The sequence below is a fragment of the Urocampus carinirostris genome, chromosome 17 (assembly GCF_059441175.1).
Source record: "Urocampus carinirostris isolate Australia breed hairy pipefish chromosome 17, RoL_Ucar_1.0, whole genome shotgun sequence".
NCBI lineage: Eukaryota > Metazoa > Chordata > Actinopteri > Syngnathiformes > Syngnathidae > Urocampus > Urocampus carinirostris.
Genome location: NC_142365.1, coordinates 28,144,198 through 28,166,687, shown reverse-complemented (window position 1 = coordinate 28,166,687; position 22,490 = coordinate 28,144,198). Strand labels below are relative to the sequence as shown.

The following is a 22,490-nucleotide window of genomic DNA, read 5'->3' as shown; positions in this document are numbered from 1 at the left end:
AAAAAAAAGGGAAAGAAGGCAAACATTTACTAAAGCAGCTTAATTGAATTTGAAACGTTGTTATTCTATGCTGCTATCATGTTGTGATTGCAACCTCAGCCACCTCAATCATGATGCACATGCAAGTATGTGCATTTTAGATGAGCTGGGATAAACTCTCTTTTCATCTTTCTTGGGTTTGGTTTGGCATTTAGACTGTACTTATAAATTATAAAAAAAAAGCTTGATATCATTCTACAGCACTCCCACCAGCCCCTATTTCCCGAACCTAATGTGCTTTGCCCTGAACAGCTTTGATAAAAATCCGATATGCGCAGTGGAAAATAAAGCATAAGGGCTCTTGAAAATCTGTTGGAAACTGTCAACACATACTTATTACAAAAACTATTCTACTTTCAACTGGGCCATACACCGTTTCAACAAATCAAAAGTTAATTTAAAAAACCCCAAGGAAAGTAAGAAATAAAAAAAGACGTATTCAAAAAAAAGCACTGTCATTAAATAAAGCTAGTGTCAGAGGCCTTGCTGATTTAGTCTTCATCGTCGCTGTCCTCACCGTCGCTATCTTCAAGCAGGCGGGACTGTCGGGCCAGCCTCTGCGCCACAGCCGTTACCATGGCGGCCCCTTTACCGCTGCCGTCTTCCGACAGCAAGTAGGTGACGTTGCACTCGGGCACCAAAAGGCGCACTGTGGCCTGCAGCTCTTCGCTGAAGCTGCGGGCGAACAAATATAAAAAACTTGCAAAATGAATTTCTGTTCTGAATTGAATGCTCTTTATTGTCATTAATACCAATGTTGTGAAACATTGTATGGAACAAGATTAGAAATGGCACTCCAGGGTAAAAAGGTAATAAAGACTTTAAAGGGAAAACAAGATAAAAGACCATCAGGATAGTCAAAAATATTTACAACGTAATGCTTGGAGACTGGCCCAAGTTCTAAGTGCAACAGAATAGTTGTGCAATGGAAAATACCACATTATAGTGCAGCGAAAAGTAGTGCAATAACATTAAGCAACAACCAAAATTCCCAATTTAGTTGCAAGATATACATTTTCCCCGTTTTGCGCACTTTAGGGGTTGTAGACTTTTTTCATGGCCAAATTCAAGCCCTTTTTACAGACTTTAAAAACTAATTATTACCCAGTATCTATATAAAAAAAAATATGGTATGAATCATGTATTTTGCAGAGCCACATATATATATATATCTGCAATTTACATATGCAATTTTTAATATTGGATTTTCATTTGTTAAGATATATGATTCTCAGATCTTGAGTAAATTGCGTATATATTTGTTTTGGGGACAAATCTATCCACATATAAGCTTTGGGTAAAATGACGGTAATATGTAGCTTACATTTTACCACTGGAAAACGCTCCCTTAAATTTGTGGATGGCTGATGATAAATCTCCATAATTGATACAAAGTCATTGCACTAATACAGATTTCAAAGCCCTGTTTATGTGTAGCAGGTGTGGCGCAACAAGGGTTGCTGACTAGTTAAAATGTTATATTCTGGGGTTTTGGTGTTGTTTTGTAAAGCAGAAAAAGTGAAGTACCAGTGTATCACCACTAGATGACATAGTCTCACAGGTCAGAGAAAGGTGTTTTGGGGCAGGTCTCACGGGAACTCACGTGATTTAATGAGACTTGTTCAATAAATCACTCTTAATGTCAACAAGTAAATGGTGTTGTGTGAGACTGACATTTACCATCTATTTTGCAGGTGAGATGTTCATACCGGTAACACACTAACTGTGATGATGATAATATGTGAAAATATGTTTGTAAAGGTTGTTTGTGATGACTGTAAAGTTTACAAAAGGTGAAATAGTACGAGTGAGTCTTCCGTTAGCATAATCAACAGAGTGAGGTATGCTACGTTATGCGGGGCTGGGTTAAGAGTGTACTGTGACGTTAATATGTATATTTGGTTACCATATAACACAAAGTGAGTTGTTTTGGAAGGTACAGTTATGGTGTTTTTGTTAAATGATTCTTGAAAAGTACCAATTGATGGCAATGTTATTTTGTATTTTGCAGATTAGGTAAAAGAACAACAAAACCAAAAGAAAAAAAAGAAAAATATATAAAACAAATGTGTAACACCAGCTGGAGCTAGACCATCCACCTGTGTCCCGTTACACACGCACCTGTCCTATTTGGCACGCCCCGTGGGGGGTGATGACACTTCATAGGACAATTGCGTACAAACTAATGCCGGCTACAGTTAATCAAGAGGGAAGAAGAAATACAATGTCAAAGCAAAGCCACCAAAGAGCAGTGTCTGCATCATTTTTCAGGAGACTTTTTGAGAAATATGGCAAATATTTTAAGAATTTACAAGCACTTTGCCATAAATGTAAGCACTTTTCAATCCTAGAAAACACAACATTAAAGGTCAAGCATTTCCAAAGATTTTAAGCACCCGTACGGACCCTGGCACTTGTTTAGGGTGGTAAAGACCCTGCAGAAAAAACTGTCTCTGAGCCAGTTAGTCCTCGCTTTAAAGAACCTGTAGCACCTACCAGAGGACAACCAGTCAAAGGTGTGGTGGCTAGGGTAAGAAGAGCTCTGCAGAGTGTCATTTTTAAATTTATTGACTCAATCTATGTCTGTGTGTATAAGTCCAACAATAAAGAAAAATCAAAAAGTCTACCCAAAAATTATGCCAAAATTGACTTTCCTTTCTCACAAAAACTCAGCTTCCTTTTCTATGCCTCATTAAAAGAATGAGGAATAGCAATATTTGGTTTAGGGTCTATCTAATTTTCTAGTTGTTTTTCCTTAAGGCAGCTATTAGTCAGTCACCTTAATACAACAAGGGGTATGGATTCATTTACATTGGATTTTTTTTCTCTTGATGGTACTGGATAAATTACAATATAGGCTTTGAAAGTCCTCAACAAGTGCTTGAATGAAAAAGTGTATGAACACTGTAAAGGAGCAGTACAGATTTGGGAACTCTTATCCGCAGCCACCACTTTTGGATTGTGTCATCATTGCAGCCTCAGTCGAGCACGTTCATGATACACGTGCTAGTACCAGAGTTCGTACACATTTTTCATGGCCAAAATCAAGAACTGTTCAAGCACTTTCAAAGACAATTTTTCAATAATTCCAGTACATCCAAAGAAGGAAATCCAGCTATTTTGTGTTGTTCATATTTTTGATCTTTGGAGTCAATGGGCGGCTATAAACTAACGTAAATTTTGCCATTCTGCTTTAACAATGCTCACGCAGCTTCAATACGTCACACTTGAAAGCACAAAGTTAAATTTCAAGGATTTTCATGAGCTTCAAGCACTTGTACACACCCTGATGTACATGAATACTGACATATCCGAAAACGATGTTGAATGAAAACAAAACTGGTACAGGGTTGCGAGAGCCCCAAAAAATGACGTCTTACAAGGGGTTTGTATCGATATAAATGCAACAGGGGGACTAGATTGCCCAACTAAAAGATGTATTGATATGGTAAATCGGCAAATTTGGGTCAATTGTGGATAAGTTCAGGCAACTAGCATGAGTTCTACTGAGTTACAAGGCCAAGTGGAATGAAGTACAGTTATTTAATGAATATCTTCTCCCGACAAAAAAGGTACTTGTTGTTCTTGTGATAAATACATTATTTTTTTGTCATTTCCGCTCAGTACCGTTGGTGTGTGAAACAAAACTTATAATAAGTGTTTTCATAGGCAGTTCTTACGGCAGTTAACTATCTGGCGAAACCATATTATTTTTCTTTAAAGAAGTTGTCGTTGGAACCTTTTTTTACTCCCTACCGCCATCTCCAGGCCGAGCCATTATTGCAACCGGAGTCAGCTCGTTGATGATGCTGGTGTACTGGACTGTCTCAGAAAATTAGAATATTGTGATAAAGTTCTTTATTTTCTGTAATGCAATTAAAAAAACAAAAATGTCATATATTCTGGATTCATTACACATCAACTGAACTATTTCAAGCCTTTTATTATTTTAATATTGCTGAATTTGGCTTACAGCTGAAAAAAACTCAAAAATCCTATCTCAAAATATTAGAATATCATGAAAAAGTATACAAGTAGGATATTCAACTAATCACCTGAATCATCTAATTAACTCGAAACACCTTGCGAGGGTTTCCTGAGCCTTAAAAACACTCAGCTTGGTTCAGTAAACTAAATCACAAGTATGGGGAAGACTGCTGATCTGACTGCTGTCCAGAGGACCATCATTGATACCCTCCTGATGGAGGGTAAGACACAAAAAGAAATTTCTCAAAGAGCAGGCTGTTCACAGAGTGCAGTTTCAAAGCATATCCACAAAAAGTCTGTTGGAAGGGAAAAATGTGGCCGGAAACGCTGCACAACCAAGAGAGATGACCGCAGCCTTAACAAAATTGTGAAGAAGAGCCGCTTCCAGAATTTGGGGGAGATTCAAAGACAGTGGGCTGAAGCTGGAGTCCAGGTATCAAAAGCCACAGTTCACAGACGTGTCCGGGAAATGGGCTACAATAGCCGTATTCCCGTGGTCAAGCCACTTCTGAACTCAAGACAACGGAAGAAGCGCCTGACTTGGGCTATGGAGAAGAAGCACTGGACAGTTGCAGAGTGGTCCAAAGTCCTCTTTTCAGACGAAAGCAAGTTTTGCATTTCATTTGGAAGTCAAGGCGCCAGAGTCTGGAGAAAGGCTGGAGAGGAGCAAAATCCAAGTTGCTTGAAATCCAGTGTGAAGTTCCCACAGTCAGCAATGGTTTGGGGAGCCATGTCAGCTGCTGGTGTTGGTCCACTGTGTTTCATCAAGTCCAGAGTAAATGCAACTGTGTACCAAGAGATTTTAGAGCACTACATGCTTCCATCTGCTGAAAAGCTCTATGGAGATGAGGATTTCATTTTCCAGCATGATCTGGCACCTGCCCACAGTGCCAAAACCACCAGTAACTGGTGCACTGACCATGGCATCACTGTCCTTGATTGGCCTGCTAATTCCCCTGACCTGAACCCCATCGAGAATTTGTGGGGTATAGTTAAGAAGAAGATGAAAGACACCAGACCTGCAAATGCAAATGAGCTGAAGGCCGCTATCGAAGCATCCTGGGCATCAATAACACCTCAGCAATGCCACAGGCTGATTGCCTCCATGCCACGCCAAATTGATGCAGTAATCCGTGCAAAAGGATTCCCAACCAAGTACTGAGTGCATCAATGGACATTTTCAAATGTTTGATTTAGTTTTGCTGTTATAAAATTAGTTTTTTACTTGGTCTGAGGAAGTATTCTAATATTTTGAGATAGGATTTTTGAGTTTTCTTAAGCTGTAGGCCAAATTCAGCAATATTAAAATAATAAAAGGCTTGAAATAGTTCAGTTGATGTGTAATGAATCCAGAATGTATGACATTTTTGTTTTTTTAATTGCATTACAGAAAATAAAGAACTTTATCACAATATTCTAATTTTCTGAGACAGTCCAGTAAGTATGTGTATTCTTAAACACGCTCGAATAAACTCTTTTTTAACTTTCTTTGGGTGTGGGTTGGTGTTTGGACTGTACTTAAAGCAGGCCTTTTCTTACTTTTACCATTTTCATGCTACACTAACAAGTAGAAGCAAAAAAATATCTTGCGGGGATGAGCATGACGTCACACCATACCCACCCGACAATCCTCCTACTTAATGATTTTCACGCCAAACAGCTTTCCTAGAAGTAGGATAAAAGCAAATAGGCACAGTGGAAAATAAGGCATAAACTACTATTTGAAGTTTGGGCATTGTTAACACACACTAACAGAGAAAATATTTCACTTTCAACTTTTTTAAGGACACCTCAAACAACTCACCCCACGTTTAAATGATTGACTTTGTACTGTTTCTACAATCATTTGAAAGTAGCAGGCAGACTGCTAAATTACACAACTGCCAATGTTATCTTGATAGCTAACAGTTTGGGGTTGGAATTTGTTTAAGTTTATAGTGCAAGATGTTCCAAAAAACCTTACCATTCAAGCGAATGTAAAGCTAATGATGAAACGTCTGTCTAAAAAATATAAATCCCTAGAATAAGTGGGGACGAGCATGATGTCACTCTCAACCACTTTCCCCGTGCCCACATTTCTCCTTCGTTCTGTGTTCCGCCCCCCCAAACCGCTTTGCTAAAAGTGAGATGAAAGCAGATAGGCGCAGTGGAGGTAAAACCTAAGGGCTCTTTCAAATCAGTTGGGCATTTTTTGCAAATACTTAATAGACAATGTATTTTACATTTTACTTTTAAGGATACCTCTAACGATGCACCCCACCTTTATGAAAAGCAGCAGTCTGGGTAATGGTTACCACATTTTTGGGACTATAGTCTCAGAGTATTAGGCACACTAGCCAAAAAATGCATAATTAAAAAGGAAAAAAAACATAAGTCACACCCAGAGTCTCAATTTTGGGAAAAGTAAGTTTGACAAAACCAAACACAAAAACATACACGTCATCTTGAAAAGTACGTAATCTAAAATAAAAATAAGAGAACAACAGGCTGAATAAGTGTACGATATAAGAACATTACACATACATGCATATCTTAGACACGCTTGAATACGTCAGTAACGGCGTAACACATTAAGAATTGTTCAGATAACTCAAGCATAGATAACATGCTTATCAAAGTATCAGATTAAATCCAGATTACTAAATCCAATGAAATTTTAGTCCTCTGTGTCACTTTTACCAGTAAACAACTCCTCCAACTCGAGAGAAAGACAATAAGCAGTTTTCTACTTTTGCTTTAAAAAATGTCCCACACACAACGGGCTACGGTTAAAAGACCTAGAGCACCCTCTTGCGGTTTGGAGCTAAAATAACATGTGAAGTGGTTTACAGTGGGTGGGTAGGAGATTGTATCCCTTAACCACAGAACTGATAGTAAAAATTTAAAACTTAATCATATCATAATGTGTTCAAATGTTTACATCTCATAGTCTCATCAGATTAGAGGCTAGGTTCACACTGCAGAGCTTAATGCTCAATTGCAATCTTTTTTGTGAAATCAGAAGTTTTTGTGAGATCGTTCACATTTCCAACTAAATGCGAATTGTATGCGACTTGATCTCCTGTGTGAATGCCACAAGTGTCCCCCATACGCAGAAGAGGACACGTGACGTCACATGCAATGTGCTCAGTCTTTGAGGAATATACTCATGGATGCTAACGGCAAAGCATATCTAGCAATTAGAAAGTTATTGTGCTAGTGGAGGTTGAACAGAGTTGCCCCCCCAAATATCAATTTCATCCAAAACGTCACTTTCCCTCCATTGAATGCTCTCTGTGTTTTCGTGCGCCATGGTTGAGTTCTATGCGTGCTCCATACTCGTTGAATGCAGGATAGTGACATGCAGGTCGCATTAATGTGTCTCGTCCGCATTCCAAAAGATCTGATGTGTATCGGATTTAGGACCCCAGATGAAAGTGACCTGGGTTTGGCGTGAAACTGGTAAGTGCTGTTCAGACTGTATTCAGGTCGCGTTCCTGCAGTGTAAACCTAGCCTAAGTTGCACTTCCGGCCGACCAGAACCCCCCTCCCCTGTGACTTATATTCTGGAAAATGCGGTTCATGAACAAGTGAATGAAAAGGGATTTCTTACTTTGGGTGTTTCCGGTACACCGATCCATCCACTCCCACTGTAGTTTTGAGGTGGTCCAGGCCGCGGCCAACCCTAATGCGGTGTAGGAGGGTAGCCAGGGCGGCAGCGCAGAGACGAGCTGAGCGTGATGACACGGTGTCGCAGATCATACGCACCACACGCACATCCACCTCGTCCCACACCAGACCCAAGTTGCTCAGGATTTTCTTACTGTTCTCCAGGCCGATATGCTCCCTAAAATAAAATTAACAAAATAATTGTCTAAAAAAGTGGCATCCCTTTACACAAGCACACTACTACAGGCAAAAAAATAAACATTGGGGCATAATACATTTTTATTTTAGTTATTTTTGTATGTACCTTTATTTTAAGTTACAGTAACTTTACAGTAAGTGCTTATGCATGATGAACAGTCCCTTGATCTCATACATGTCAACCTCCGCCAATTGCTCATACCTGTCGACCTCCACCAAATCCTCCTTACTTAAGCAATAATATTCTATTTCAATTTATCTGTTCCCCTTTATAATAATAATGATAATAGTAGTCCTTAATAGTCTGTAATCTGTACAGCTCTTTGGGAATTCTTGTGATTAAGGGCCATACAAATGATTTGCGTGCGCCCATTTCCAACACCTGGTATTCTCAGGCGGTCTCCCATCAAGCGTCCTCAGGGTGGTATGGCCGTAAACCTTACGAACACGTATATATTTACTCACAGCAGGACAGGCTATGTATAGTACTCCGACAATATTAGCAATCTATAATGACATTGTTGTCTGCTAAATCTTCCTGTATAATAATTGTTATACGGCATGTATTAATTGAAATGATTAAAAAAAAAAAACTAAAATACGGAGAACGCGTATAAATTGACAGGTATGCAATCTCTGGCACTCTTCCTTGCAAACAGCAACACCCCTGCCTCCGCACTACATGCAAAACCTTTGTTAAGTGCTCATAATAAACTTGGATTTTATTTGATTAATATCATCTTAGTGGTCCTTTCAAGTCAAATCATGTTTATTTGTATACCCCTTAATCACAAGAAGTCTCGAAGGGCTGCACAGACCACAGATTATTGCAAACTACAGACTATTATTACACAATCACCTGATATAAAACCTACATGAGAGCAAGGGAAAAACTCAAAAAGAGCTACTGTGTATATTATTTGAACACTTACGGTATATATTGGGGCAATGATTGATTTGACAGTGTTGCTCATCAAAATCGCGAAAACATTGAATGCAATACGTACTTTACACTTTACCAAAAAAACACCGGTGGTATCGATATTACTGTATTTTTAATGTTTAATTACCATTTAATGTGTTTTTGCTGACCAGGAAGATATTTTTATAGCTAATTTGGGTTTACTTTTGAGCTTTTAGGAAGTCGGGAACGTGCCAATTAGTTTTTAATTATTTCATATGGGGAAATTTGCTGGCGATATGAGCAATTCAAGCTACGAGCATGATCAAGGAACGAAGAGGTACAACTGTAGTATACAAAATTACTGGCTCCTGTAGCTAGAATAAATCATTAGTCATTTAATGGCAATTTGCAGTCTGTTTATTCTTTAATAATCTATACCCAAAGTAAACTAATCATTATTATTCGCTATCAGCCCAGTTAGAAGGATCTTTTGTCAGTTGGCAGAAGCTGAAAAGAAAAATGTTTTATGTTGATGTATATAAAAACAACTTTTACAGTGAGAAAATGAACAGAAATAAAATTATAAATGGTCGGGGAATACATGAAAATAGATTGGATGTTAACATAACAAGAAGGTTAAGATTCTGATGTCAAACAAAAACGTGTATTGATGGATTTAAAAAGATAAAAAGGTATTGTGAAGTATTTAACCGAGAATATATGAAAGAAAAAAAGAGAAACACGAATTAAAATATATTTTTAATTATATTTTTGTATGAGGCAAATTTTGTATTATATTTTTTGTATAAAATATTTTAGGCTTTTCATATATTTGAAAAAACATGGTTTTTATCACTTTTCATCCAAATCTTTAAATTTAAAAAAAAAAGACTAAAATTCCTCCAAAAACACTAAGCAGTGTAAAAAAAAGTCGTGTACATTTAAGAGCACTTCTTTAAAATGACCACTGGAGGGAAGCAAAGCCCAACAAACCACATAACACAGTTTGGTTTTCAGCACAGTATAGTGGCATGAAGATTAGTTAATTTTTGAATTAGGATTATCCCAATTATTTTCCATGTTTTTTGCTAACCCATTACACAAAGAACAAGTGATGGAGATTTATATTTTGGCAAACCAAGAAGGACTCCTTACTCTTCTATCATGGAGATGTACTTGGTCTCAAATCTGCCCGTCGACAACAACTCCTTTGAAGCGTTCCCTTTGAACAGCACCCCATCCTGAGTCATTCTTACTAGAAGAAGGCGCACAATTTCACCCAGATACATGCCGCTGATCATCTTCTCAAAGCTGCACACAACGACAAAGATTTTCAGTAGTCAACTTTTTGCCTCAAATGGCAAGCTCAACTGGAGGATAGCTTGTTTGTCCCCCAGTTTAGGCATTATGGCCTAGAATCTACCCAGTTGTTGCTTTATGAACCTAATGCTTTTTTAAAGGTACAGTGTGTAATACTTGACAACTAAATGGAACTTTATTGTGTCGTACAACCTTGAACAAGTGCTTCAAAGCAAAAGGAAGAAACAACGGATATTAAAAGTGACCAAATTGCAGCATTTTTCTTCTATTTTATTTGCTGTGCCCCACAAAAGAAGAGAGATTACTCTTATATGTTATTTTAACCAGACGCGCGATTGAGTCAAAAGTTTGGTTTTCGTCCAGTGACGTCAAAACTATAGAGGATATATGCCAAATCATTCAACTTTGAAACTTAATTTCTCGAGTCTCCCAGCGCATGGAATATTTAGCAACATATCTGCATGGTTGTGTGGAAAAATATTACACATTCTGTTCCCAAGGTATTTTATAATCCCTTTAACCACGAGGAGGCAATTATAATACACACTGTACTTTAAAAAAAATCAGAGTGACGTACGTGTGTATGCCAGGGTTGATGGATGTCTTATCCACCATGACGTCAAACTCAGTCTGAATATCAGTGAGTGAACCATTGTCACCGAAGCCACCCCATTCAGTGTTGATACACATGCGTCCGTTTTCGCTTTCCACACGCTTGACGTTCTTCATCTCCTCCATGTAGCAAGCATTAGTGCCCGTGCCTGCAACAAAGACACAAATCATTAGCTGGCCACCAAAACCGGAGCAGAGCGTTTCCGTCTTATTTACCGATGATCATGCCAATCTCGCAGTTTTGGTCTTTATAGCCGCAGCTCATCATGGTGCCTACTGTGTCGTTCACCATGGCGATAGAGCCCACGTCGTAGTCCTGAAAGATAATGGCCAATGGCGTTAGTGTTGGGAGTTACTCGCTACAATGTAAGACAAGTACTTTTCTCGCTAACAAGTACTGTAACGTGCATCACATACATTGTGACATACAACCCTCAATCGATTTACTTATGAAGTACAACTAAATACAGGTCTGATTTCTGATAGCGCTGTCTCAAGCACAGAGTACAAGAACACTGAATTTATCCTCACATAGAAATTCTCCTTACCATATATTGTCGCATTAAGCCAAAATAGTTTTTAAATAAAGTAACTAGGAACTCTTGTTTACTTTTTTCAGTAACGCGCCAGACACTGGAGGGAATTCACTGAGGCTCGGTTCATACTGCAGAGCTAAATATTAATTTCAGATTTTTTTTTCCCATCCACCTGGGTCCTGTTACATTTGCACCTTTTCTCCAGATCCTAGCATCATCTCTTGCGGAATGGCGCAGATTTGACTGTCCATCTTCACCATCCTCTGCTCTTCCTCCAGCAATCGAACGTAGAGCACCCCGAAGTTTGTGGGAGTCCTCAAGGATGTTAATGGAAGAGCGTTGTCCCTGCAAATTTTAATTACGTCTAAACCTCGCTTTCCCCACATTGAATTCTGTCCGTAATTATTGTTAACTACTACTGAAGGATACAATCGCTTTATCAATGGGCACCTCTGATGTTCACAGCAGTGACGGTGAGCAACATGTTAGGAAACCAGTTGTGTGAGATGGGATGTTGGCGGTTCCGTGAGTCACAAAATAAACAAGTGTTCATCTTCCAATATTGGGTGAAATCATGACACTCTCCTGTTTTTGTCCACCATGGTTTTTGAATTCTGCGTTTCCTCTCGCCTGATGAAGGCAGAATAGTGATGTCTGTCGCCTATCGATAACTTGCAAGTCGCGTGAATGCGCCTTGACAGTTAACATAGAAATCGCATTCCAAAATATGAAAGTGGCCTGGGTCAAAAAAAAAAGTGTATTTGTGCCGTTCAGACGGACCTTAACACGTCAGATACAGGCGTTGTCCATGACAAAAAAAAATCAGATTTCTCTGCCGTGTGAACCTCGCGTAGGTGGTGCTAGGTGGCCAGTGTGATTCACTCACCCCTCGTCGGTGGATGGCCTCTCGCAAAAGCTTGACCACGTCTTTCCCTTCCACTCCTGAGCACTGGAAGCCTTTGGTCCAGCGGATCAAGATGCTCTGCGGCCGACATACATCAAAGATTTCAAATCATGTGTTGTTAATAGTCAATTCTGGTGTGTGGGTGCGGAAGACCTTGTCAATTTCCTTCTGATCGCAGGGGAAGGAGAAGGTGAAGCCCATTGGGAGAATTTTTCCTTTCAGATTGTGCGAGTCCAGAAATTCCCCCAGACAGGCGGCGATGTGGTCGAACAACTGTTAACAGCCAGCCAATGTTCATTTTACAGTAAGTAAAAAAAGGTCTGTCAGGCAAATTAAATACATTATATATTTATTCGGGTATGAACACACAATTTTTTTTACCAACAAAAAACCCCCCTCAAAGTTTGGGTGCGAGTTATACACGTTTTATTATATCTGTATTAGTGCAATGTTTGATTGCTGACAACAATTACAAATCATTGGATGCACAGGAATCAAATCTAGGTCACAGCAGGAGTGCGCTGAATCCCAACCACTAGACCACCAGTGATATAGATGACAAACATAGATGACAAACAAAAACACATTTGATTTAATCTTATTATCACAGTAATATTATTCAAAGTACTAGTGAAAAACGTTAGATAATGGAGAAAATAGAAAGCCATCCTGAAAGGTATAAACACAAAAATGCTTGATGAGGCAAACAACTCGTCTATCTGATAATGAAATGGAATTTTTGCGCGTTAACACGTGCTATAAACGAATATATTACCATAATAGTGATTAATCATATTTGGGTCATGGTTAAATCTTTTATTTTTTTTTCAGACAATGTTTAGTTTTGCGGATTGATTTTCTCAAGGTACCGTATTTTCTGGACCACAAGGCGCCCCTAAAAATTGCCAGAAATTCTAAATTGCGCCTTATACACTAGAATTTACTGTACATAAAAAAATGCAAACTTATGATTACAACAAAATACAGAAACCAGTTATAAATGAGCCCCTTGATGTTAGTTTGAATTTATTTTTATTTTTTATGCAAATTTCATGTTCTTTGTATATATGAAAATTAATCCTTAAATGACCATTTTTAAAATCAGTGTTCTTTATAGTGCAGAAAATGTTTTTGTTTTTTTAAAAAAACAAGCTTTGGATTTATCGCGAACAAACTAACATGGTCTTTAGATGATGAGATTTTCTTCTGTGAATTTGAATTGTCCGAATACACTTGAATGCAAATAGAGGCTTTACCGAAGCAGTCAATGTTTAAATTCCTTTTAGTAGATAGTTGCAGATATTAAAAAAATTACAGATTACATAATCAGCAATTTCTTAGTGTCTTTAATTTGAGCTAATGAACTATAGTAAGCATTTAACAAATAATCATAAATAATAATTACCGGTAACCTATATATTAACCTAGACAACAGCGAACATTGTTTACAATGAGATTAGACGTGGCAGTCTACAGAAACGTAATAAAAGACTTAAAAGATCAGACTGTTAAAAACCCAGTAAAAGCTGCTAGCTGGCACCACTGGATGCATTTGCAATGGTGAACATTGTAATGGGTTCATCTGAAAACACTAAAATAACAACCAATAACTCAACAATAATCTACATTTTAATGTAATGCTGGTTTACATTACAAAGCGCAAGTCTGAAAAAGGGACATTGCAGTTTTGTACTCACATTATTTAGTTTTTGCGCAACAAGGGTTGCTAACTAGTTAAAATGTTATGTTTTGAGATTTATGTTGTGTAATCAGTATTTAACTGTTGGGGGAGTTTATTATTATTTTTAGGGTATTGAGTTTTGTATGGCATAAAGGGTAAGAGAAGTACCAGTATATCACCAGTATAGGGCTAAGTTTCACGGGATCTCACGTGATTTAGTGAGACTTGCTAGATAAATGAACCTTAATGCCAACAATTAAATTGTGTCGTGTGAGACTGACATTTATTAACTACAGTGGGACCTCGCTACTTCGCGGTTCGACGTTCGCGGATTCAGAGCTTCGCGGTCTGTAATGGTTAAAAAAAAAAAAAAAAAAAGGGGCGTCGCTACTTTGCAGATTTTCACTTTTTGCTGGAATCCCCCTCGGCCGACGACCCTAGCATGGCGCGCCGTTCTCGTTTCCCGGTGTTGTGCCCAAATCCGACTCCCGTACAGAATCCTCCCCCCCTCGCGTGAACGTGCATTCTGCAGCGCTTCCGACAAAAGCGATCGTATTCTATATAATACGCTTATTGAAACCATAAAGCGAGCTAATTAAAATAATTGGGCGATCGTAAGCTATATAATGCGTTTATTTAAACAATAAAGCACGATCGTATTTTACAAAATGCGTTTGTTAACGCGGATGAAAAAGTCACTAACGTCACGTCTCCCGCTCGGGCCGCGATGGCTCTACATGGCGCTACACGGCCCTCGATGGCTCCGGCCGACGGACGAGCGGCCGAGGGGAAAGGGGTAGGGGGGACCTGTGGGGTTAGGGGGCGTGAAGCGGAAGCCGCACATAAACCGCGCGCCGGTGTTGTGCCCAAATCCGACTCCTGTACAAAATCCTCCCCCCCTCGCACAGGTGTTGTGCCCAAATCCGACTCCTGTACAAAATCCTCCCCCCCTCGCGTGAACGCGCATTCTGCTGTGCTTCCGACAGGCTCGGCTTGTCGCGGTGTCGTGCGTATCGCGCCCAAAAGTACCAGCGCCGCGGGTTAGGGGCTCGCTCGCGAATAATAAGGATAAGCGGTGCAGATAATGAGATGAGATTTTTTCTTTTTTAAGGGGCGTCGCTACTTCGCAGATTTTCACTTTTTGCGGGTGGTTTTGCTCCCCATTAAATGGGTCTAAACGGGTCCCCATTAACCGCGATAACCGAGGTCTTACTGTATTTTGCAAGTGATATGTATATACTGGGAACCCACTTACTGTGGGGATAATAATATGTGAAATATGTTTAAAGGATGTTTGTGATGTCTGTAAACTTTACAAAAAATTAAATAGTAAGAGTGAGTCAGCCATTTGCATAAGCAACAAATAGGGCCTTGAGTGGAGTATGCTAAGTTATGCTGGGATGGGTTAAGAGTGTACTGTGATGTTAATTTGTAAATTTTGATAACAAATAACACGAGGTGAGTTGTTTTGGAAGGTACAGTTATAGTGATTTGTTAATTGATTCTTGAAAAGGACCAATTGATGGCAATGTAATTTTATTTTTAGATATTAAAGGGATCTCACGTGATTTAGTGAGACTTCCTCAATAAATTAACCTTAATCCCAAAAATTAAATTGTGTTGTGCGAGACTGACATTTTCATCTATTTCGCAGAGGAGGTAAAACAACAAAAAACAAAAATATATAAAACAAATGTGTAACACCAGCTGGAGCTATCCTGTCCACCTGGGTCCTGTTACATTTGCACCTTTTCTCCAGATCCTAGCATCATCTCTTGAGGAATGGCGCAGATTTGACTGTCCATCTTCACCATCCTCTGCTCTTCCTCCAGCAATCGAACGTAGAGCACTCGGAAGTTTGTCCCACCCAGGTCCAAAGCCAGGAAGTCGCCTTTTTCTGCGGCACGCAACAACTTTTTTTGTCCAAGAATACAATCAAAGGATAAAATGCTGGTAATAGTATTACAGGTTTCCCCCAGAATTTTTTCATTGAAATTCAGGACTTCCAAGACATTTTCAAGACCACATCCAATGAAATTTAAGACCAGTCTTGCACCTATTAAGGCATACAGACGCGGGAGAAGGGCGCTTAGTTGCCTCCTGGCTGCGACTTTAATACCCAACCCAGCGACGAAAAGGCGGGAAAGGTATTGCGTACCTGACGACTGAGGTTTGGTTTGCAAGGGTGATTGGAATGCACTGGCACCGAGGGGGAATAGCCTGGAATAAGGGTGGGACTGAAGTGGCCGTGAGCAAGAAAGCGCAGGGGTCGAGGACGGGTATGGACCGCCATTAGCCGGCCGCGCAGGTTCGGGCGTCAGCTGGGTGACCCCTCCCACTCATTCCCTGGTACAGCCTAAACCCAGTTATACTTTAAATCACTCAACCACAATGAGGTTAACATACACGTTCCCATTCCAAAGTTACTCCGATGACGATAGCGGGTTAGAGACTGACTACGTAAAGCTCCAACGTAATGCTGCACTTTCGAAAACGCGCATATCTGGACTTTCTGACTCACATATTGCATATATTGATCAGATTGCTTAAGGTGGAGAAGACAAAATATTACTTCACCACACTATGTTCCATACATTTGTTAGTTTTTTTATAACACGGGTATTAGCTCTATTATGCGAATTATACAGGGAAAATAAAACATTTGGGAGTTACATTTAAAAGTTGTAAACAAAATTTAAGACCATATAAAATGCCTTTATTTGCATTTATCACATGTAAAACTTTCTCAAGATTCAAGACTGCGCAGGAGCCTTTCATTAGCATGCTCAGTTTTTGGTCTGCTAAATATGACAGATTTAACAGATTTACCCGTGCCATCAGGTGTGGCCGTGACAAAGGTGGGCAGCATCTGGACTGAGGCCTTGTGGTGCGCATGTTTCCCCAAGCCCCGCTTCAGCGCTTGCTCCATACGAACTGAAATTTGTTGCAGGACTTCCAGAGACAGCATAAATGGTTTCAGGTAGCTTTGAACCTGCATGGGAAAAAGGAACCTTTCATAATTTGCTTCATTATCAATCATTAATTTATCCATTTCATTCATTATCAATGGGTACTAATGGGAAAACAGAAAAGTCAACAGAAGTAGATGTATAACCATCTATATTAGGGATGACAAACTCAGTTTGGCTAGGGGGCCGGAACCAGACTTTTGGGCCGGATCAGTATTTTTTTTTTTAACTCAATTCAAAGTTTTTTTTTCAGTATTATGCTTTATCATTTGGACTACTTCAGAAAACTTACCTTAATATTATAATCACAGACGACAAGGGATCTTTTCTAAGCATAACATTTATCCACAAACAACGGGCAAAAGATGATTTTCATGTCTGGCACTGAATGTGTTTTACCACTGAACCAAATCACCACGCTATGCAAACTCAAGCAGCAGCTATGAAAAAAAAAAAAAGAGTTCTGCCTTAATTGGCACAGTGGTTTGAAAAAAAAATAAAATAAATATAAAAGAGCTGGGCCTTCTAAAACTGAGAAGATGTTACCCATGTCCCACTCGTATGTAGAACGGAGCGTAACGGAGGGGGTTGCGCGTGCGCAAGTTGGGCTAGCGGTCGCCTGCACTATTACGGATGGGTCATGGCCATGATTCGGCGGGGCTCGGGCCGTTCCGCCGAAGCGCGGCATTTCTGGCCCATCACTACGCGCCGCCACTCGTTTTCTCAGTGTTGGCTTACGGTTTTCCTCAGGTCGGCCCGTTTCTTACCCAACCACAATTCCAACCATGTTCCACGTTGGTCCGCGGCTCATTCCCCCTTGGTGCAATTTCGATCCAGCTGCCTTTGTACCCATAACCCAGTCGCTGGGTACGCAACACCAGTGTTTAAAAGTCCGCGTCATTGTAGTTTCTGGTACTCGTTCAAACTGCATGCTGGGCATCAGCTTTTAGATATTTGCTGCCATATACTGGCCGGAGAGAGAATTTGCTTTGCATTTATTTAAAAAAAAAAAATCATTACCTTTGATAGAAATGTCCTACAGTACGGGTCAGGAACATATGGCTCATATCTGCCTTTTTTATTGGCACATATGGCACGGAGATAAAATACTATGGGTGCAAATTTCTATCTCTCCCTCTATTACATACATACAATTTGTCACTGCAATATCAGATCATTTGGTCAATTTACTTTTCTTGTTTTATAGGAAAAACATTAAAATATATTTTTATTAGAAAAAGATAATTTTAAAAATCTAGTAAACTAGCAAAATGAAACTTAGCCGTTAAAATAAGTTGTTGCCCTCCACTTGCCCATATATTAATATTAAATATTATCTAAATATTATTTTTCCATTTTCAAGTATTAAATTTTGTGTAAATAAAACAACATCTTGTCCTTACGGCGGATACATTTGATAATGTTTGACTATAGTTTTATTTTTATTTCACCATTTTTATTTTCATTTGTTTTTCTCATTTTATTTGACTAGTCAGAAAATGTTACTATTTTTATCATTGAACTAAAAACAAATGAAGATGAACAGCAAAAAGAGTAACATAAGAGATTAATACTTTTTATCAAATGAGTAAGCTTATCGGTAGGTGGAATAATATATATTTTTTGCAGTATATCTGATTTTTACAGCAGTGTCACAATAGTTCACCTAATTATAAACAGGTGACAACAAAACCATTGCAATAATGTTGTAGAACAAGTGTGCCGCCATGCTGTAACTGGGGATGTGGCTGCATTCTTATTTAACAGAGATGCAGTTGATTGAAACCAGCACACACACGTGTCACTATTTTAAAAAGTTTATGATTAAATATCTTCTCTATTAAGTATGTGTAATCAATTCAAACTTAGTTCAAAGAGTCTTCATATATTTTTTTCACCATGCCTATCTGCTTTTATCTTACTTTTATCATCGGTGTTCCAGCCACGGAACAAATTAGGCTGGAGGAAAGAAGGCGAAGAGATGGCGGAAGGAGAGTGAATTCACACGCTTGCTGGAGGTTTAGGATTAAAATGGTGTAAGGAAGAAAAGGACTGTTTTAAATGCAGTCCAAATGCCCACCAAAACCCAAAAAAAGAAGAGTTTTTCCGAACGAGTCCAAGAAAGACACGTACGTGCACACGCCATAGAAGCAGCTTGACAAGAGACTGCAACAATCATTTTAGCAAAAGAAAGGCGTCAGCAAGTACAATGTTTTGAAGTTAGGGACACTACCTTTAATAACATTAGTTACCTTTTAATATGGTCAGAAAAAAAGTTGTGGTGTGCAGATCTTTATTTTTGACTTGCCTGTCCATAAAAAACTACCTTTTATTTATTTATTGCTTGTTCACTTTAATGAAGTTTTATTGTTGTTTTATGTTCTGTGAACAGCGATTTTGGGTGTCCTGAAAAGTGCTTAAAAAGTATTATTATTATTATTGTTATTACACATGTTTGTAAAAATGTTGAAAATGTAAAGGCTCTGTGACTAATACTTAGAGCATCCTGATATTATTCACTTTTGTATGTTCTCAGAATTTTGACGGGAAAAACAAACATGTGACATAAAAATTAAATAGTAAAGTGCTTTGCGGCTGTGCTGGAGGTGTGTACTACGAATTTGATTTTGCAAACAGAAGCTTGTTAAATATGTAAACGGGGATCCTGTGTACATTGCAACACAGGATCAATTTCATCACATCCTGCTGCTGTTGGTGAATTTCATCAGGTTGCCGACGTGATCTGCTTTAACGTTAATAAAAACGCTTATACGTCACTTCTACGTAACTTTTTCCAGTACGATAGACACAAGCTTGTCAGCTCACGCCTGATGTTGCTATTTGGATTTGGTTATAATCTTGTCTCCAGAGCTCCGCAGGACTTGTTGCTACACGACTTCATTCCTTCAGCATGACTAAGTTTCAGTATTCAATGGGGGATAAAACAAATAAAACAAATTAAAACAGTTCCCAATAGTCTTAATGACCTGCCAGTAAAAACACTGCTCGTCTTAACTGATTGCGCTTTGCAATGCTTTTCTTACTCAAATCAACTTTGTTTTAAACCTACATTTCCTGTCTTTTAACTCAAGGAGGCAACCAAGAACAACAATTACAAGGTAGTAAACGTAACGGATCTGCATGTAGTACATAGAGCAAATGCCCCGCACACTGTGTCAAGGTTGACATGCACCTTACTGAGCGTGTCCAGAGGGATACCGTCAACGTGGATGGTGCGTACGTCACCGTTCATCTTGAATGTCGTTTTTGATGCTGATATGAACCAGAGGAGATTATAATTAATACATATGAACAAAAGTTAAGTAGAGAAATACATGTTTCACATTACATTGGGTTGTTAAGCAAATGTTGTTGCTCAACAGTTTGGTGTCAGTCTGATCCACTTATGTGTTATATGTGGGATTTGTACACCTTTTTCATGGCCAAATTTGAGCAAATTTCAAGCACTTTCATGGGCAATTTTTCAACTTTTCCAATACCTTCAAAGGAAGAAATTCAGCACTGAACAAAAAGGTATTTTTTGGGGGGTGGAATCTGATGACTGAAATAAAGTCACTAGCTTGCTGCTAACACATAGCAATTTGTGCCATTTTGAGGTGGTCCTATCTTTGATCTACAATCTTGTGTCAGTGTGCTGCTATAAACTCACATTAACTCTGCAATTCTGCATCAACAATGCATGCGCAGCTATGCCACACTTGTTTAGAAACACACAGAATAAAAAAAAGAAATGTAGTGTTTGTAGAAAAAAAGAAAAACGAGCCAAATTTGGACTCATTTAAATGATATTAGTTGCTCAGAAGCAGAGTGCATTCAATGTTTTATCGACTGCTAATCTTTTGCTTTTTGTTTTACTTATTGTGATTGATTTTTTTCTTCATTTCATCATTTGTTCAAAGCACTAATGATACATTGTTATATATGTTAATATTTTTGGGTACATCTGTGAATATTTTCATTTATATTTCATGTGTTTTTCAGGAATTCCCAGCAAAACCTGAAATTACTAATTAATAAAGAATTTGGCGGATAATGTTTTATTATCATTGATTATAGATCATTGTAAAACAAAACGTCTGAGGAGCCGTTTGGGAGCCAAATGAGCGGGCTCTTTATAGTGAGCCGAGCCAAAAAAGACAGTTTCCTAAATAGAGCTGTCCTCTTGGGAGCAAACAGTAGGGGGTGGTGATGCTTCACATCACAATGCCATAATGACAAACCACGAGAATAGGTGTCAGAATCATTTTCACGCATATTGTTTAAATTTCTTTACATTTATTGCGCACAAAAACATGGCAATGGAATTTTCAAGCACTTCACCTAAAATTCAAGCATACTCTTGAACTTGAAAACACAACATTAAAATTAAAGCATAAAGGATTTCAAGCACACATACAAACCCTGTAGACGTTAGCTGGCAAATTACTTGAGGTAAGGTTATATTTCCCCTTACTTAAAGAACAACCATTCAAATTATCCCACACAGCAAGATAGTGAAAAAAAGCAATAAAACATAATTTAAATTATTGGTACTTTTTATTAACAAACTTTTAAATATCCACTGAAGTGTTTACTATAATATTAACAGGGATTCTTGATACATCTGAGTTAAACCTGGCAAACTACATCAACTCACATTGGAATGAGTCACAATGAACGGGGGAATTGCTTGTTTTTCAGGTGTGGTGTACATTTAATACTCTTCTATTCCAACAAAGGTCTCAAACATGACAATGACTTTTCCCTACCTGGCTTAAATACACACACTCCCGTTAACGCCTGTTGGATTTTCCAAGTTTCCTCTTGAGCACACTGTTGAGAGGTCAAAAAGGATTACATTATTTTTATAGCATATTCATGTTGATGCTGAAAGAATATAGATCAATATGCTAGAGCTAAAAAAAATGCCAGAGGAATCTTAACAGCCCAACAGCATTTGTCAATCAGGTAAAACACGTTTCCAAGTCTTTAAGTTTGACTACATGAACGAAGTGGGATGGAATAATAGAGTGTGCTCAGACAAGAAGGCACCTTAACTATAGTAAAAAATATTTTGGTGCTGGCATATATGATGAAAAACTAATTAACAATACAACTAGACACAAAACATCTGCCAATCAATCGGTAAGTGTAAAAAGACGCACTCACCTGGTTTGTCCTCTCACAGAATGAATGAGCTCAGCCATCAACTTTGAAGAAGCAATAGCTCAACCCCTTGTAAAAAAAAAAAAAAGAGACAAAACAGCCAAAAAAATACAAGAAGTTACATGAAGGGGGCAGCACTGACTTTGTGAAACGGAGACTTGAGTAATCGTCGGGAAGAAAAAAAACCAAGAATGTCTCAATTTATCTCACACACACACACACACACACACACACACACACACACACACACACACACACACACACACACACACACACACACACACACACACACACACACACACACACACACACACACACAAGCGCGCGCTCTGTGAGGAAACACAAGAACTCCAACCTGATGAAATAATAAAATACTTACCGGTGCAAAGAACATCAGACTGTACTTAGGTTGTAATACATTGATAAATGCCTTAACATATTTCAAATATGAATAAAGATTTGAAAAATGTAAACTAAAGGTGCGTACACACAAATTTTGTTACTGTAAACCTTGAAGTATAGAGTA

General features: G+C 38.6%; 1 protein-coding gene across 1 annotated transcript; it reads right to left on the bottom strand.

Annotated features, from left to right (window-relative positions):
- LOC148349712 (hexokinase-2-like) lies at positions 1–21,997 on the bottom strand. Its single transcript, XM_088321780.1, has 12 exons — positions 21,968–21,997; positions 21,568–21,631; positions 19,992–20,071; positions 16,659–16,821; positions 15,578–15,726; positions 12,302–12,421; positions 12,131–12,226; positions 10,925–11,024; positions 10,674–10,857; positions 9,932–10,087; positions 7,619–7,852; positions 1–714 (listed from the first exon to the last, which is right to left on the bottom strand). Exons 3-12 carry the CDS (start codon positions 20,049–20,051, stop codon positions 531–533), a joined length of 1,446 nt encoding a protein of 481 aa, XP_088177906.1. The 5' UTR covers positions 20,052–20,071; positions 21,568–21,631; positions 21,968–21,997; the 3' UTR covers positions 1–530.
- Between the last annotated feature and the right edge of the window lie 493 nt (positions 21,998–22,490).